Source organism: Haemorhous mexicanus, chromosome 30 (genome assembly GCF_027477595.1).
Source record: "Haemorhous mexicanus isolate bHaeMex1 chromosome 30, bHaeMex1.pri, whole genome shotgun sequence".
Classification (NCBI taxonomy): domain Eukaryota; kingdom Metazoa; phylum Chordata; class Aves; order Passeriformes; family Fringillidae; genus Haemorhous; species Haemorhous mexicanus.
Window position 1 is genome coordinate 1,259,522 of NC_082370.1, and position 16,547 is coordinate 1,276,068.

The 16,547-nt window shown below is 57.1% G+C and overlaps 1 protein-coding gene across 4 annotated transcripts in view; it reads right to left on the reverse strand.

Moving 5' to 3' along the window:
- Positions 1-9,396, reverse strand: part of SLC25A37 (solute carrier family 25 member 37) — a 20,636-nt gene extending 11,240 nt beyond the window's left edge. For 3 of the 4 annotated variants that reach the window (XM_059870721.1, XM_059870723.1, XM_059870722.1), the window contains exon 1: positions 9,164-9,396. In XM_059870721.1, coding sequence (XP_059726704.1) covers positions 9,164-9,364 — 201 coding nt within the window. In that variant the 5' untranslated portion in view covers positions 9,365-9,396. Of the gene's footprint in view, positions 1-6,663; positions 7,953-9,163 lie in introns of those variants that run through there. The other variant, XM_059870724.1, reaches the window with a different exon arrangement.
- Positions 9,397-16,547: the final 7,151 nt, after the last annotated feature.

Below are 16,547 nucleotides of genomic sequence, written 5' to 3' on the forward strand. Positions count from 1 at the left end.
ATACTAAAAGAATAGAAGAAAAGATGGGAAAGGGGAAAGGGGAAAGGGGAAAGGGGAAAGGGGAAAGGGGAAAGGGGAAAGGGGAAAGGGGAAAGGGGAAAGGGGAAAGGGGAAAGGGGAAAGGGGAAAGGGGAAAGGGGAAAGGGGAAAGGGGAAAGGGGAAAGGGGAAAGGGGAAAGGGGAAAGGGGAAAGGGGAAAGGGGAAAGGGGAAAGGGGAAAGGGGAAAGGGGAAAGGAAAGGAAAGGAAAGGAAAGGAAAGGAAAGGAAAGGAAAGGAAAGGAAAGGAAAGGAAAGGAAAGGAAAGGAAAGGAAAGGAAAGGAAAGGAAAGGAAAGGAAAGGAAAGGAAAGGAAAGGAAAGGAAAGGAAAGGAAAGGAAAGGAAAGGAAAGGAAAGGAAAGGAAAGGATGATAAAATCTTGTGACTGACCAGCGAGTGAGCCAGCTGGACTGTGATTGGCCATTAATTAAAAACAACCAGATGAGACCAATCACAGATTCACCTGCTGCATTCCACAGCAGCAGATAATTATTGTTTACATTTCGTTTCTGAGGCCTCTCAGCTTCTCAAGAGAAAAGATCTTAGCAAAAAGATTTTTAATAAAAAAATGTCTGTGACATTCATGCCTCTTCTTCTCCATGGGTTTGGGTGGCACTTTGCAATTGGGCAGGAAAGTCCCCACTGCAGCTCTGTGGGATCAGTTATTGGGAAAGTAATCCAGGTGTCCTTTCTTAATTGGATATTTAGTCTTAAAAGCCCTTGGAACAAGAGACTGTGGCCATTTTGTGCCTTCTAATGAAAAGCTGCCCAGCTCACAGCAGCTTTACTGATAATAAAAGAACAAATAATAAAGGTTTGAGTCCAGACATGAACTAGAGCCTCAAGTGCCTTCAGTCCAGACCCAGAGGAGCCCACAGCTGGTACCCCCTCAGTTACCCACCCCATGCCACAAACCCCAGGGTTCAGAGCCACCAGCACCCCGAGACCACTGAGGGTCACTGCAAGGATGTCCCTTTTTTATCCTCATTTTTCATTTGTCCTGCTGGACGGAGCCCACACTGCCTCTGCCACACCCAGGCTGCTCCTGGCGGGAAGAGCAACCCCTGCTCTGCTTTACCCACGGCAATCCCAAGGGATGAGGCTGCCCCAAAGGCTGGCTGCAGAAACCCAGGGGAGGCTGGAACTGGCTCCTTTCACCACCCTGACTCTGCCCAGCTTGTCCCTCCAGCAGCTTGGGACAGCTCCTAGAAGGGCAAACTGGGCAAACTGGGAATGCCCTGGAAAGGAGAAAATGCAGAGCCAGGGTCCCCCAGGGGCTCTGGGGGGTTCCCTGTCCCAGTTTTCCCCTCAGCTCCCAGAGGTTTTCACCCCGAGGGCCTGGCAGGGAATTCCAGCTGCATTTCTGTCCTGAGGGAGTTTTTCTCACACAGATTTTTAAACCAGCTGAGCTCCTGGCACCCAAACGTGCCCCTGGAACCCCAAAAATGACCCTGGCACCCCAACTGCCTCTGGCACCCCAACCTGCCCCTGGCACCCCAACCTGCCCCTGGCACCCCAAACTGCTCCTGGCACCCCAACCCGCCCCTGGCACCCCAACTCGCTCCTGGCACCCAAACCTGCCCCTGGCACCAAACCTGCCCCTGGCACCCCAAACTGCCCCTGGCACCCAAACCTGCCCCAGGCACCCCAACCTGCTCCTGGCACCCAAACCTGCCCCTGGCACCCCAATCTGCCCCTGGCACCCAAACCTGCCCCTGGCACCCCAAACTGCCCCTGGCACCCCAACCTGCCCCTGGCACCCCAAACTGCCCCTGGCACCCCAACTCGCTCCTGGCACCCCAAACTGCCCCTGGCACCCCAACCTGCCCCTGGCACCCCAACCCGCCCCTGGCACCCAAACCCGCCCCTGGCACCCCAAACTGCTCCTGGCACCCCAAACTGCTCCTGGCACCCCAAACTGCCCCTGGCACCCCAACCTGCCCCTGGCACCCCAACCTGCCCCTGGCACCCAAACCCGCCCCTGGCACCCCAAACTGCTCCTGGCACCCCAAACTGCTCCTGGCACCCCAAACTGCCCCTGGCACCCCAACCTGCCCCAGGCACCCCAACTGCCCCCGGCACCCAACCTGCCCCTGGCACCCAAACCTGCCCCTGGCACCCCAACCTGCCCCTGGCACCCCAAATCTGCCCTTGGCACCCCCAACCTGCCCCTGGCACCCCAAACTGCCCCTGGCACCCCAACCTGCCCCTGGCACCCCCAACCTGCTCCAAAGCTCACCGCCACCACTTCATTGCACAACTTTCCCTCAGGAAAATTCCTTGGAGCTCCTTCCCGGGCCCCAAGGCCTGGAGGTGACAATGACAACGTGGGTCAGCGCTGGGTAAAACCTCAAAGCTCCAGAGCCATCCCAGGAAATCCTGAGCAGTGAAATGGCCACGGATCCTTCCTGTCTTCCCTTGGAAAGGGTTAAAAACTGAGACAGGCCACGGAGCCCCAGCCCTGGAGGAAGGCCTGAAATTCCAGCCAGATTTGTAGGGGTTTTTAAAGTCTATTTACCACAGATTCCATCATTTGGTTGGCCTGGACTTGAGTAAACCCAGCTTGGATTTGTTGGCTCTGCATTTCCTCCTTTCCAGGGAATTCCTGCCTGTTCCCAGCTCGCCCTTCCAGGACCTGCCCCAGCTCCGTGCCCTGGGCTGGGGACAAGGTGGGGATGGGCCACAGGATGGCCTTGGAAAGCTTTTCCAGCCTCAGCAATTCCATGATTCTGCAATTCCAGCCCTTGGAGCAGCCCCAAAACAGCAGCACTGGGAACACCTCAGCCCTGGGCAAGGGGGGGCTCAGCAAACTCTGGAATTCTGCTTTTCCAAGGAGAAGCTCCAGAGCTGCAGGGTTCCCTCCTCAGCAGGAACCCCTCCAGCTCATCAAGGCCTTCACTAATTAGCCAGGAGGCCACCCAGCAGCTCAGCCTTGCATAAAAACCTTCAAGGCTGGAACCTTGGAGCCCCCAAAGCCCAAACCCTCCCAGAGCCCCTCTGGGAGCCCAAGCAGAGACCCGAGCTGGGCTCAGGACTTTCACCCAAACAACACCACCAAGCTGGGCTTACTCAAGTCCAGGCCAACCAAATGATGGAATTTGGAGTAAATCCACTTTAAAAACCCCTAAAAATCTGGCTGGAATTTCAGACTCCCCCTCCACCAGGGAATTTGGCAGCCTGGTGCAAAGCCCCCTGCTCCACATTCCCTGGGAGCTCCAAACAAACCCAAAACTCAGGAGAACCCCCCAGGGAGGGCAGCAGGGCTCTGGATTCACTCAGAATTCAGAAGCAGGTTTTATTTCCATGCAAGCCCTGGTGGTCTCTGCACCTTCCCATGCTGTGGGGGCTGGTCAGGATCCCAGGATGCCCTGGGGAAATTCCCAGTTTGTCCCAGTTTATGGCAGCAGCAGGTGACACTGATGGGCAGGACCAGGGTGGTTTTGGGAAGTAAAGCCAAGTGAGCCATTTTTGATCATCCAGATTTTTCCACTTTCACCCCAGCAGCTCCCAGGAGGGAACAGAACCTGCTGGAGCTGCCAGGGCCACATACACCCCAAAAAATCAATTTCCAGACGCCCTGCTGCCCCAGCTGGGTCAGGAACAGGTCAGCTTTTCATGGCAGAGGGGTGAGGTGGGGACAGCTCTCGCAGGAGAATGGACAAAGAGGATTTCTTTTCATTTCTGCTGCTCTGAAGGGGCTCAAAACTCAGCCCAGAGCCCAGAGGAGCCCCCACAGGCTGCAGTTTGCAGCAGCCACCCATCAATCCTGGGTAGAACAGGACTAACAGCCCAAGGAGCAGACAAAACCAGGACTAACTGCCCAAAAACCAGGATTAACTGCCCAAGCAATAACCAAAACCAGGACTAACAGCCCAAGGAATAACCAAAACCTGGGTAGAACAGGACTAACAGCCCAAGGAGCAGATAAAACCAGGACTAGCTGCCCAAGGAATAACCAAAACCTGGTAGAACAGGACTAACAGCTCAAGGAGCAGATAAAACCAGGACTAGCTGCCCAAGGAATAACCAAAACCTGGTAGAACAGGACTAACAGCTCAAGGAGCAGATAAAACCAGGACTAACTGCCCATAAAACCAGGATTAACTGCCCAAACAATAACTAAAAACAGGACAAACAGCCCAAGGAATAACCAAAGGCAGGATTTAGGAGGACCAAGGAATAACCAAAACCTGGACTTAGGAGGAAAAACTGCCCAAGAAATAACCAAAATCAGGGTTTTGGGAACAAACTACACCAGGAATAACCCAAATCAGGATTTAGGAGAACAAACAGCCCCAGCAATAACCAAAATCAGGATTTAGGAGAACAAACAGCCCCAGCAATAACCAAAATCAGGATTTAGGAGGACCAAGGAATAACCAAAACCTGGATTTTGGGGAACAAACAGCCCCAGCAATAACCCAAATCAGAGTTTTGGGAACAAACTGCCCCAGCAATAACCAAAATCAGAGTTTTGGGAACAAACTGCCCCAGCAATAACCCAAATCAGAGTTTAGGAGAACAAACAGCCAGAGGAATAACCAAAATCAGGATTTTGGGGAACAAACTGCCCCAGCAATAACCAAAATCCAGATTTAGGAGAACAAACAGCCCCAGCAATAACCCAAATCAGGATTTAGGAGAACAAACAGCCCCAGCAATAACCAAAATCAGAATTTAGGAGAACAAACAGCGCCAGCAATAACCCAAATCAGAATTTAGGAGAACAAACAGCCCCAGCAATGAGCAATGCAGGATCTCCTGGGTGCTGCTGCCAGAGGCCTGAAGCTGGAAGCAGCTCTGAGGGAGGGAGCTGGAGTTTATCAGGGCTTGAGGAGATGATTTCCCCGAGCTGGGCAGTGCCCCCAGCTCCTCTCACCTATCTGAAGGCGCCCAGCAGCTCCTGGAGCCTCACCCCTGATAAGCAGCCAAGAAATTCTCCCACACCTACCCCAACTAATCCCATTGCATAAGGCAGAGGTGCAGGGTGCCCTGCTTGTCCTGGCTGCAGCCTGGGCAGGAACAAACCCACCACGAGTGCCAGGCTCAGGCTGAGGCAGCTCCCTGGAGAGCTCTGTCCTGCTGGATCACTCTGGGGAGAGACCCAGCACCCCTCCAGGGCTGTCTTCTGGTTGGTTTTTAGGCAGAGTTGTTTTTCCCGGGTCTCTGTTTTGCACAGCCTGGCTGAGGGTCCTTGGTTTGACACCCCACAGACCCCTCAGACCTCGTCTGCCTTTGTTTGGGGTTTCTTTGTGGATTTTCTCTGAGCACAACCTGCTTCTCCCGGGTGCACAAAGGGAGCACAAAACGCTTTCAGCAGGAAATCGGCAGCGTTTCCGCAGGGATCCAGCAGGTCCTGCCAGCTGGGCAAGGCACGAGCCAGGCTTAAGCTCTGAACCCAAATTTTGGGGGAGTTCAGCTGGAACAGGACAAGGCACGAGCCAGGCTTAAGCTCTGAACCCCAGTTTTAGGGGAATCCAGCTGGAATAGGACAAGGCACAAGCCAGGCTTAAGCTCCTCACATCCCCCCGGGACCAAAACTGCTCCTCACACCCCCAAGGGGACCAAAACTGCTCCTCACACCCCCAAGGGGTCCAAAACTGCTCCTCACATCCTCAAGGGACCAAAACTGCTCCTCACATCCTCAAGGGGACCAAAACTGCTCCTCACATCCTCAAGGGACCAAAACTGCTCCTCACACCCCCCAAGGGGACCAAAACTGCTCCTCACACCCCCAGGGGAGCCCATCCTTTGTTTTCACAGCCTTTGGGAAACCAGCTCCAGCAGAAAGTCACGGAATGGATCAGGGCAGGAGGAGGAGGCTCCAGGGGAGCCCTGCAGAAATTCCCTTTCTGCTGCCTGATCCCTCCAGGTCACCTGGGGATGGACCAGGGCTCCCAGCACAGCCGGTTTTTGCAGCAGCCACGAACAAAAACAAGCCTGAGAAGAGTGAGAAGCACCCTCAGGACCAGCAAAAACCCAGTCCAGGTGTCCAAACAAGCAGAGGGAAAAGTGCAGGTGAGGCTGCAGCTCAAGGGGTAAAAAAATAAATTATTATTTATTATTCAACACTGAAAAATAAAAGAGAGGAAAAGAGTGCAGATTGAAACTGGATAGGAAGGAATCCTTCCCTGGGAGGGAGGAAGGACGGATGGAATTCCCAGAGGAGCTGCAGCAGGTTGGGGCACCCTGGGACACTGGGAGGTGTCCCTGCCCTGGGGTGGCCCCGGGGGATGCCGAGGTCCCTCCCCACCCAAACCATGCTGGGATTCTGTGACCCCGCCAAGCTCGGGGGTTGTGCAAGTGTCTGCAGCAAACAATTCCCCAAATTACGACATTTTCAGTTTCTCTTTGGGAGGAAGTGACTCGCCGGGAGGCAGACAGGAGGAACCTCGGAGCAGGAGCTGCCCAGGAGCTCCTTCTGCACCTGCAGAAAATCCCGACCCGCCCAAGGCTGGAGCTGAGCCCCAGCGAGCCCCACGGAGGAAAAGCTTTTTGCTCCTTTCCTGCAGATCGAACGTGGCCCCTCTGCCACGACAGAGTGAATTGCCGAGCTGTTACTGGATTACAGCAGCACAAGAAAACAAACCCAAACCCCCAACTCCCTTTTGGGCTCAGCTCTCACCTTTGCCCCGGTGGAGCAGCGCTGAGTGCCCGGGCAGGAGCGGATCCCAGCGGGACCTCGCTGTGCCCCAGCGCACCCAGGGAGCCTGGCCGGGCTCCAGCAGAGCCGGAGCGATCGATCCGCGATGTCTCCCGGCACTGGGGATCGGGGATCGGGGATCCCCGGCCCGAGGCACGGCCCGGCTCGCGGAGCTTTCCCCGCAGAGCGCCTCCCCCTCCGGGAATCGGGCACCGCTTCCACTCCTGCCTCCGCTCTCCCGCCCAGCAAAGCGCTGCACAATTCCGGAGGGACAACACCCAGGAGCTGCCCCGGCCGTGACCGGGCACAGAGCCCCTCGTGTGTCTGTGCCAGGCTCGGGGTGGGCACCGAGCCCGCGGCCACGGGACATGCCCAGTCCGTGAGCCAGGCGCGGCAGGGACAGAGCCCGGGGCAAACAGGGCAAGAAAAGCGGCAATGTTTCCATTGAGGGCTTGTAACATGGCAGGAGCTGCACAAGCCAAGGCATTTCCTCTCCTCTGCCCTTTCTACTCGTTCGGGGAGCCCTGGACGAAAGGAGAAGGGATTGCAACATCTCGTGATTCATCCACGCCACTCACAGAGGCAGCGCGGCTTTCCACGGCTTTCCCTCTTCTTTTGAAGGCCCCACGGCAGCAATCCGGCAGGGCAGAGCCAGGAATTATCCTTCAGGATGATTCCCACACTCTGGAGACGCTGGGAAGCCTTCCCTGAGCGTGCTCGAGCATCAGCAGCTCCAAAATCCACCGGGCAGCTCTTCTCCAACACCCTGAGCCCAGCAAAGCCACTCACCCAGCCCAGCAGCCCTTCCATCCCGAGCTGGGATCCCAACGCTCCCGGAGGGAAAAGCTGCCCAGGGAGCTCCTGATCCCAGCTCCAGGGATGCCAGCAGGGCACTGGTGCCACCGGGATGGCATCTCCAAGTCCAGGGAGCAGCACCGGGGCTGTCACCTTTGCAGAGCTCCCCGGGGCTGCAGGACAGCCCCAGAGCCAGCGGGGTTTGGGGGGGACACCTCGGGGACTGCCCGGCGCCTTCCCTGTCCTGGGAACCTCGGGCACCCGGCATTCCATGGACACTTCCCCCCCACACCTGCACCCCAACATTCCATGGACACTTTGCCCATCTGCACCCCAACATTCCATGGACACTGCCCTTCACGTGCACCCCAACATTCCATGGACACTTCCCCCCACACCTGCACCCCAACATTCCATGGACACTGCCCTTCATGTGCACCCCAACATTCCACGGACACCTTGCCCGCCGGCATCCCAAGGCTCCTCACACATCCCCACCTTTTCCTGCACCCCAACATCCCCCCCACGCTCTCCCCCCTTGCACCCCAATTTCTTGCAGATTTTCCTCCCTTGTGCCCCAAAACCTCCTACACGTCCCTCAGACCCCCAAGAACCCCCTGAACCCCCAGCACTCCCTTCACCCCAGCGACTCCTGACACGCTTCCCCTCTGCAGCCCAGCAGCTCCTTGCACACCCTTTACACCTCCCCTCTCCTTGCACCCCAAAACCTCCTGCACACCCCTCTGTTCTCTCCCCTCGCACACCTTCACACTCCCCTCTCCCTGCACCCCACAAGTTCCTGCACCCCAATAATGGCTTGCACACACCTCACACTCCCCCCCTTGCACCCCAATAACACTTGCACACTCCTCTCTCGCACCCCAAAGAAACCTTGCACCCCCAGCACTCTGGCACCCCCAAAGCCCTTTGCACACCTCTCACATTCCCCCTCCCTTGCACCCCAGGACTTCTTGCACCCCAATAATGGCTTGCACACTCCTCACTTGCACCCCCAAAACCCCTCGCACATTTCATACACTCACCTCTCCCTGCACCCCACAAATTCCTGCACTCCAATAACGCTCACACACCTCCTACACTCCCCTCTCCCCGCACCCCTCAAGTTCCTGCACCCCAGTAACGCTTGCACATCTGTTACACTCCCCTCTCCCCGCACCCCAATAACGCTCGCACACCTCTCCCTCTCCCCGCACCCCAATAACGCTCACACACCTCTCCCTCTCCCCGCACCCCAATAACGCTCACACACCTCTCACACCTCTCCCCGCACCCCAATAACGCTCACACACCTCTCCCTCTCCCCGCACCCCAATAACGCTCACACACCTCTCCCTCTCCCCGCACCCCAATAACGCTCACACACCTCTCACACCTCTCCCCGCACCCCAATAACGCTCACACACCTCTCCCTCTCCCCGCACCCCAATAACGCTCACACACCTCTCACACCTCTCCCCGCACCCCAATAACGCTCACACACCTCTCCCTCTCCCCGCACCCCAATAACGCTCGCACTTTCCCTCTCCCCGTCCCCCCGGCTCCCCTCGCTGCTGTCCCGCTCCCCGCAGCATCCCCCGGCCGCCCCTCCCGAGTACCCCCGGCCCATCCCGGACCGCCCGGCCCCCCGTGCCCGGCTCCCCCGGCGCTCGCCGCGTTCCCCGCGCACCTTGACCGAGTCCACGGGGTACATGATGGTGTGCTCCATGATCCCCGCCACGGCCCCGGCCACCATGTGCGTGCCGAGCGCGACGCCGCTGGGCAGGCTCTCGTAGTCCTCGCTGTCCATCAGCCCGGCCCCGGCGGCGGCGGGGGGCCCGGGGCCCGGCGGGGCGGCGGCGCTGCCCGCCATGGCACAGCCCAGCTCCATCCGCCGGCACCGGGACACGGGCCGGGCTGGACACCGGTACCGGGGGGGGGGCACTGGGACCGCGCGCCGCCCAACCTCCTTTAAAGCCGCGCTCGCCACGCCCATCCCGGCCCCACCAATCAGCGCGGCGCGCACTCGTGACATCACTGGGCGGGAAAATGATTGGCAAGAAAATTGACCAATGGAAGGTGAGATGCGAGAGGCGGAGGGATGTGATTGGCTGTAGTTAACGGTGGATGGGCGGGGCGTAGCCCTGAGGGCGGGTGCGCGGTGGCAGCGCCGTGAGGGGGACGCGGCCGTGGAGCTGTAACTGTCACCTGGAGCGGCCGGCGCCGTGTCCCAGCGAGCCAAAGGCGGCGGTTTGTGTCTGCCTGAGGGGGGAAAGGTGCGCTAACCCCGCGGCGTGTGCCACGGGGAGAGCCGGGGGAGAGAAAAGCGAGATGTAGCCCTCCTGTTGCCGCAGGGGATTTTAGTCGCTGCCGGACGGTGCCTGGATGGTGGCACGGTTGGGACTCTCGGGGTGTCACCTGTGCACGTCCCGCGGCCCCCGGGACAGCGGGAGCGCCCCTCACAGCTCGCACGGAGCCCTTGGGCCGGGACGGGCACCCCCGGGCCAGGGCTCCCCTGCAGTGACCCCCGGTGGAGCCGGGCAAGGCGCAGTCACACCTGGAGATGTGGGCAAAGGGGCTGTGTTCCCTGCAGGGACCCCAAAGCAGCCCCAAAGTGTCCCCAAAGCAGCCTCAAATTGTGCCCAAAGCAGCCCCAAATTGCCCAAAGCAGCCCCAAATTGTGCTCTAAACAGCCCCAAATTGTGCTCTAAACAGCTCCAAACTGTGCTCTAAACAGCCCCAAAGTGTCCCCAAACCAGCCCCAAACTGTGCCCAAAGCAGCCCCAAAGTGTGCCCAAAGCATCCCCTAACTGTCCTCAAAGCAGCCCTAAATTGTCCCCAAATCAGTTCCAGATTGTCCCCAAACTGTCCCCAAAACAGCCCCAAACTGAGCCAAAATAGCCCCAAATTGTCCCAAAACAGCCCCAAACTGTCCCCAAGCAGCCCCAAATTGTCCCCAAGCAGCCCCAAAGTGTCCCCAAAGCAGCCCCAAACTGTGCCCTAAACAGCCCCAAATTGTCCCAGTGTCCCTAAGCAGCCCCAAAGTGTCCCCAAAACAGCCCTAAATTGTCCCCAAGCAGCTCCAAACTGTGCCCTAAACAGCCCCAAATTGTCCCAAAGTGTCCCCAAGCAGCCCCAAAGTGTCCCCAAAGTGTCCCCAGGCAGCCCCAAAGTGTCCCCAGGCCCAGAGGGGCTGTGCCCAGCTCCAGCCCTGCTGATCAGGGGTGCTGCCCAGAGCAGGGTTTATTTGGGGTTTTGTGGGGAGCGCTGGGGGTGTCTCTGTGCCCTCTGTCCCCTCCTGTGGTGCCACAGCCACTCCCTGCCCGGGCTGTGCCTCACTGGGGGGGACAAAACCTCCTGGGAGGGCTGAGGAAACCTTGCTGCCCTCGCTGTCCTGTGAGAGGAAGGGATCCACAGCATCCCCTGCATCCCTCCTGCAGATCCCACTCCTTGTGTGGGGGAGCAACCAGCTCCCCTCCTGTCCCTGCTCCCCAAAAACACTACCCTTCCTTCCAATTCTCCACGATTTCCTTGTTCCACCACCAACCCAGCCCAAGCCAGGTGAATTCAGTGCTCTCCAGGAGGAGGAGGCAAAGTCTTTGTGGCCCAGGGAGCAGCCCTGACTTTTATTCCGTTCCTCTCCAAGGGATTATTTGGAGTTCGACCTTGCAGGGAAGGAGGTGTTGCATGAACTCGGATCAAGGTTAACCATTCCCGTGGTACTGCAGGGCAATTTATTGCTCTGAGGGCCTTGGGAAGGAGGAAACCATCCTCAGAGCCTGGAAAAAGCAGGGAAATGAAGTGTTGGGTTTGGAAATGAGCACACACGAGGTGAGAAAATCCAGGTGTGGTCACATCCTGGGTACCTGAGATGTGCTGGGGGCAGCACGAGCTGTTCTCCTTCCTCCTTGCCTTGTTTGTGCTGGGGATTCTCTGTTCCCCATGGGAACAGGGAGCTGCTGCAGAAAATAACAATAAATTACATTGTCACGCATGGCACTCACTCCTGATTGATTTTGGGGAGCTGGCAGCATTTCCTGCACTTGGCAAAACACCTCTCCAGGATGTGGGAGAGCTGGAGGTGACAGCCAGCCGCTGTCCCGGGGTGTCCCAGCCATCCTGGAGGTCCTGGCCACCTCTCCAGGATGTGGGAGAGCTGGAGGTGACAGCCAGCCACCGTCCCGGGGTGTCCCAGCCATCCCCCCATCCCTGAGACCTGTGCAAAGCTGAGGGTGTCAAACCCTTCAAGAACAAAAATTGAACCCAGGAATTGCCCCAGTCTCCCCTTCTTGCCCTGGGGGAGAAGCCACGGGATCATCACACCTTTATTTCCTGGGAGAGAGACCAAACCTGTGCTGCTGGCGCCGTGTTTTCCACGTGAAATGCCATTTAAAGCTCCACATGCACACCTGTAATTCCAGCAGAGAGCCCCAGAGCGAAGCAGGCACAGGAACTTCCCAAGGAAATCAAACCGGCAGGGACACATCTCCCAGCATTGCTCCACAGGGGTCAGCGAGGTTTTCCTCTCCCCGAGCAAGAACTTTAATCTCCTTCCCGTGCCTCTGGCAGGGCAGGGAGGGGGAATTAGAGAAACCTTAATGAGCCCTTTCTCCTGCACTCTCACCCTGATAATGACCTGGATCAGGCTGCAGTTCTGCTTCCAGGTTACATTTTAACCCTGGAGCAGTGCCATGAAGAATCCTCCTGCTCCAAAGCTCGGGTGCCACAGCAGAGGCTCAGCCTGAGGGGTTCCCCCTGTTCCTGGGGATGGGATTAGCCATGATTTCAGCCAGGGAAATGGGGCAGACAGGTGAGGGAAATAAATTTCTAGGAAATGTTTAAAGTTTGATGGAAGATTCCCATCACATGCAGAGGTCCTGGCCAGCAGCAGGGAACGGAGCAGCCTGTGGCTCTGGGATGGATTTCTGCCATCCCTGGACAAAAGGAGCTCAGCTCCTCTGGAAAAGCTTCCTCTGGCACCAGGCTTGTGCAAGGATTCCCTGGCTCCTCCCTGCATCCCATCCTGGAGCTCCCCAGCCCTGGGGGTCCCTGGGTGCTCCACGAGCCCCAGATTCCATGGGAGCAGGGAAACAGGGAAGGGCAGAGCTCCAACCACCTCTGGGCTGCAAAGCCTCAGCCTGGCAGGGTCCAGGGCCACTTGGGTGGGCTTGGAGTGCCCTGGGAGAGTGGGAGGTGTCCCGGGGGTGGCACTGGATGGGAGTTGAGGTCTCTTCCCACCCAAACCATTCCAGGATTTTGTTTTCCCATCCCTCTGCAGGTGCTGCAGGAGCAGCCCTGGATGCTGGGAATTGGCTGGGCAGGGGAGCCTGGAGGGACAGGAGCCAGGGAATGGCTTCCACTGCCAGAGAGCAGGGTTAGGGGGGATATTGGGAAAGAATTCCTGCCTGGGAGGGTGGGAGGGGCTGGGATGGAATTCCCAGGGAGCTGGGGCTGCCCCTGCATCCCTGGAAATGCCCAAGGCCAGGCTGGAGCCCCTGGGACAGTGGGAGGTGTGGGACTGTGGTGGGACCAGATGAGCTTTGGGCTCTCCTCCAACCCAAGCCATTCCAGGATTCCATGTGCTGGTTTGGATGGGATTTTGGGAAGGAATTCCTGCCTGGGAGGGTGGGGAGGGGCTGGGATGGAATTCCCAGGGAGCTGGGTCTGCCCCTGCATCCCTGGAAGTGCCCAAGGCCAGGGACCCCAAATCGGCCCCAAACTGTCCCCAAAGCAACCCTGGGACAGTGGGAGGTGTCCCTGCCAGGGCAGGGGTGGCACTGGCTGGGCTCTAAGCTCCTTCCAACCCAAACCATTCCATGAATCCACAACTCCATGATCCACACCCCAGCGAGTCCCAGCAGAATCCCCAAAGTTCACCCTCACTCCCAAAACAATCCAGGAACCATCCACAGCCCCGAGGCTGGGGCAGCAGGAACAGAGCCCAGGGCCAGGAATTGCAGGAGAAAGGAGAAGCCAGGCAGGGGGAGGCTCGGAGGAGGAGCCCAGGCAGGGGGAGGAAGGCTCCTGGCGGGCTGGGGCAGCACGCACAGCCCCTGCAGCACCTCCCGGCCGATAAGGAGCACCTGGAGCTCCTTATCCAAGCCCTCAGCACGCAGCAGCTGCCAGAGCCAGACCCTGCAGCCCGGCTGATAAGGCAGCAGTGCCCAGCTGCGAGGTGGGCACCCACACTGGGGTTTATCTCCTGGATCCAGGGGTTTCTGTTGCCATTTTTGTCACTCTGCAAATCTCCAGCTCCTCTAACAGCTGAGCACCACCTGGCTCAGGGGGTTTATCCTCCCCACCAGCAGCATGGGGCTGCCCTGGCAGCTGCCAAAGCCGCAGAGCAGCAAATTCAAAGTTATTTTGTTTTAAAAAAAAATTAAACATTAAAAATTGGTGTGCTCAGCAGCAGATATCAGTGGTTTTCTTCCCTGGCATGGAATTCCCAGAGGAGTCGTGGCTGCTCCATCCCTGGAAGTGGCCAAGGCCAGCCTGGGGTAGTGGAACCCTGCCCATGGATGATTCTAAGGTCCCTCCCAACCCACACCATTCCATGATTTTTAATGTGGAAAGGAAAAGGCCCTGGTTTATGGCATTTTATAAAGGCTTTAGAGGAGGGGTCAGAGCAAATATAAACGGTTGGTTTGATTTTAATCTTATTTGCAGCACAGCCAGCTGGAATTTTATGTCCTCACTGCTTTTTTTTGGCAAGTTTGGGTGCCAGATCCTCATAGGAAAGACAGATTCCATGTGGGAATCAATTCCCCATCCCAAGGACACAGACCAGCCCCTTCCCAGCACATCCCATCCTTCCTTAAAAACACCCAAAATACAAATTTAACTCAGAGTCTGCACCTCCATCCCAGCCCCAAAATACAAATTTAACCCCAAGTCTGCACCTCTATCCCAGCCCCAAAATACAAATTTAACCCCCAGTCTGGAGCTCTTTCCCAGCCCCAAAATACAAATTTAACCCCAAGTCTGGAGCTCTTTCCCAGCCCATCCTGAGCTCCAAGCCAGCCTCAGGAGATCCCTGGAGAAGGGTCCAGCCTGGATTCTCCTGGGAATGGAGAGCCAAGGGAGATCCATCATCTTGGAAACCTGACGTGTCCCAGTTATTTTTTTATCTTTACATTTGCAAACTCCAGGAATATAAACAAACAATTCTGTTTTGTCTTCGGGGTGGCCTGACCCACTTTGGGAGTAGCAGCTCCTGGTTTGAAGCCTCCATGAGGTGGTGCTGCTGGGATCAGGGCTGGAAAATCATGGAAAACAGAAATTCCTGCTCTGCCACAGCTCAGGACAGGCATTAATGCACTCGGGGTGCTGGTGCTGGCATCAGGGCTGGAAAATCATGGAAAACAGAAATTCCTGCCCTGACACAAGCTCAGGACAGGCATTCATGCACTCGGGGTGCTGGTGCTGGGATCAAGGCTGGAAAATCATGGAAAACAGAAAATTCTGTTTTGCTACAAGCTCAGGGCAGGGATTCATGCACTTGGGGTGCTGGGATCAGGGCTGGAAAATCATGGAAAACAGGAATTCCTGCCCTGCCACAGCTCAGGGCAGGGATTCATGCACTTGGGGTGCTGTTGCTGGGATCAGGGCTGGAAAATCATGGAAAACAGGAATTCCTGCTCTGCCACAGCTCAGGGCAGGGATTTATGGAGCTCTTTGCCTCCAAAAGTGCTGGAGCCCATCAGAGTGAAACAATTGGATGTTTGGAATGCAGGCACAGCAGGCTCGTTCCCAGCTTTAACCACATTCCCGAACTTTCTCCTTTTTGCCTGAGTCACCCAGGGATCGGTTTCACCGCCGGGATTTTGTGTAACGTCACCACAGCGTCACCATGAAAGAAATGAGAAAGAACCGAGCCCTGCTGGTTCTCCAGGGGATTATTCCAGCCCCAAACCTTCCCAAGGTGGGAAAAGGCAGCGCTGGAGCTCCAGCAGAGCCCGGCAGGGAGCTCCAACCCCCCGAGTTCCAGGGGTGACTCCCGGAATTTCCCAATTTCAGCGCTCACAGAACCTGACCCAATTCCCCTCCCCGAGCGGGGGCAGGGAGGGGCAGAGCCCGCCGTGTGTAATTAAAGCTGCTTTGGGATTATTTCTGCACCCAAGTTGTTGTTTTGGTTTTTGGTTTGTTGGGGTTTTTTTCCCAACTCGCCTTTCTGGTTTGGAGCCCTGGGGGAACAATGGGAGGGCGCAGCTGGAGGTGACTGGGGAGGGATTGGTGGCACCGGGCAGAGGCTGGAGCTGCCGGGTTTGTCCTGCCTTTATTTCCAGAAATCAGCAAAATTCGAGCCAGAAAGGAGGGGAAAAGCCTGGCTTGGGATGAAGGGAAGGTTTGGGAAGGGAAGGTTTGGGAAAGGAAGGGAAGGTTTGGGAAGGGAAGGTTTGGGAAGGGAAGGTTTGGGAAAGGAAGGGAAGGTTTGGGAAGGTTTGGGAAGGTTTGGGAAGGTTTGGGAAGGGAAGGTTTGGGAAAGGAAGGGAAGGTTTGGGAAAGGAAGGGAAGGGAAGGTTTGGGAAGGGAAGGTTTGGGAAGGGAAGGTTTGGGAAGGTTTGGGAAGGGAAGGTTTGGGAAAGGAAGGTTTGGGAAGGGAAGGTTTGGGAAAGGAAGGTTTGGGAAGGTTTGGGAAGGTTTGGGAAGGGAAGGTTTGGGAAGGGTCTGGGGAGATTTCAGTGTAGTTCCCCAGAGCCTAAAAGGGCTCCAGAGAGCTGGAGAGGGACTTGGGACAAAGGATGGAGGGATGGGATTTATCCCAGGATTTTGTTTTCCCATCCCTCTGCAGGTGCTGCAGGAGCAGCCCTGGACACTGGGAATTTGGTGGGCAGGAGAGCTTGAGTGCCAGGACCCAGGGAATGGCTCCCACTGCCAGAGGGCAGGGATGGATGGGATATTGGGAATTGGGAATTCCTGGCTGGGAGAATTGAGGGGCTGGGGTGGAATTCCCAGAGGAGCTGGGGCTCTCTGGAAGTGCTGGACCGGGTTTGGAGCAGCCTGGGACAGTGGGAGGTGTCAGGGTTGGGACTGGATGGGATTTAAGTCCTTCCAACCCAAACCATTCCAAGATT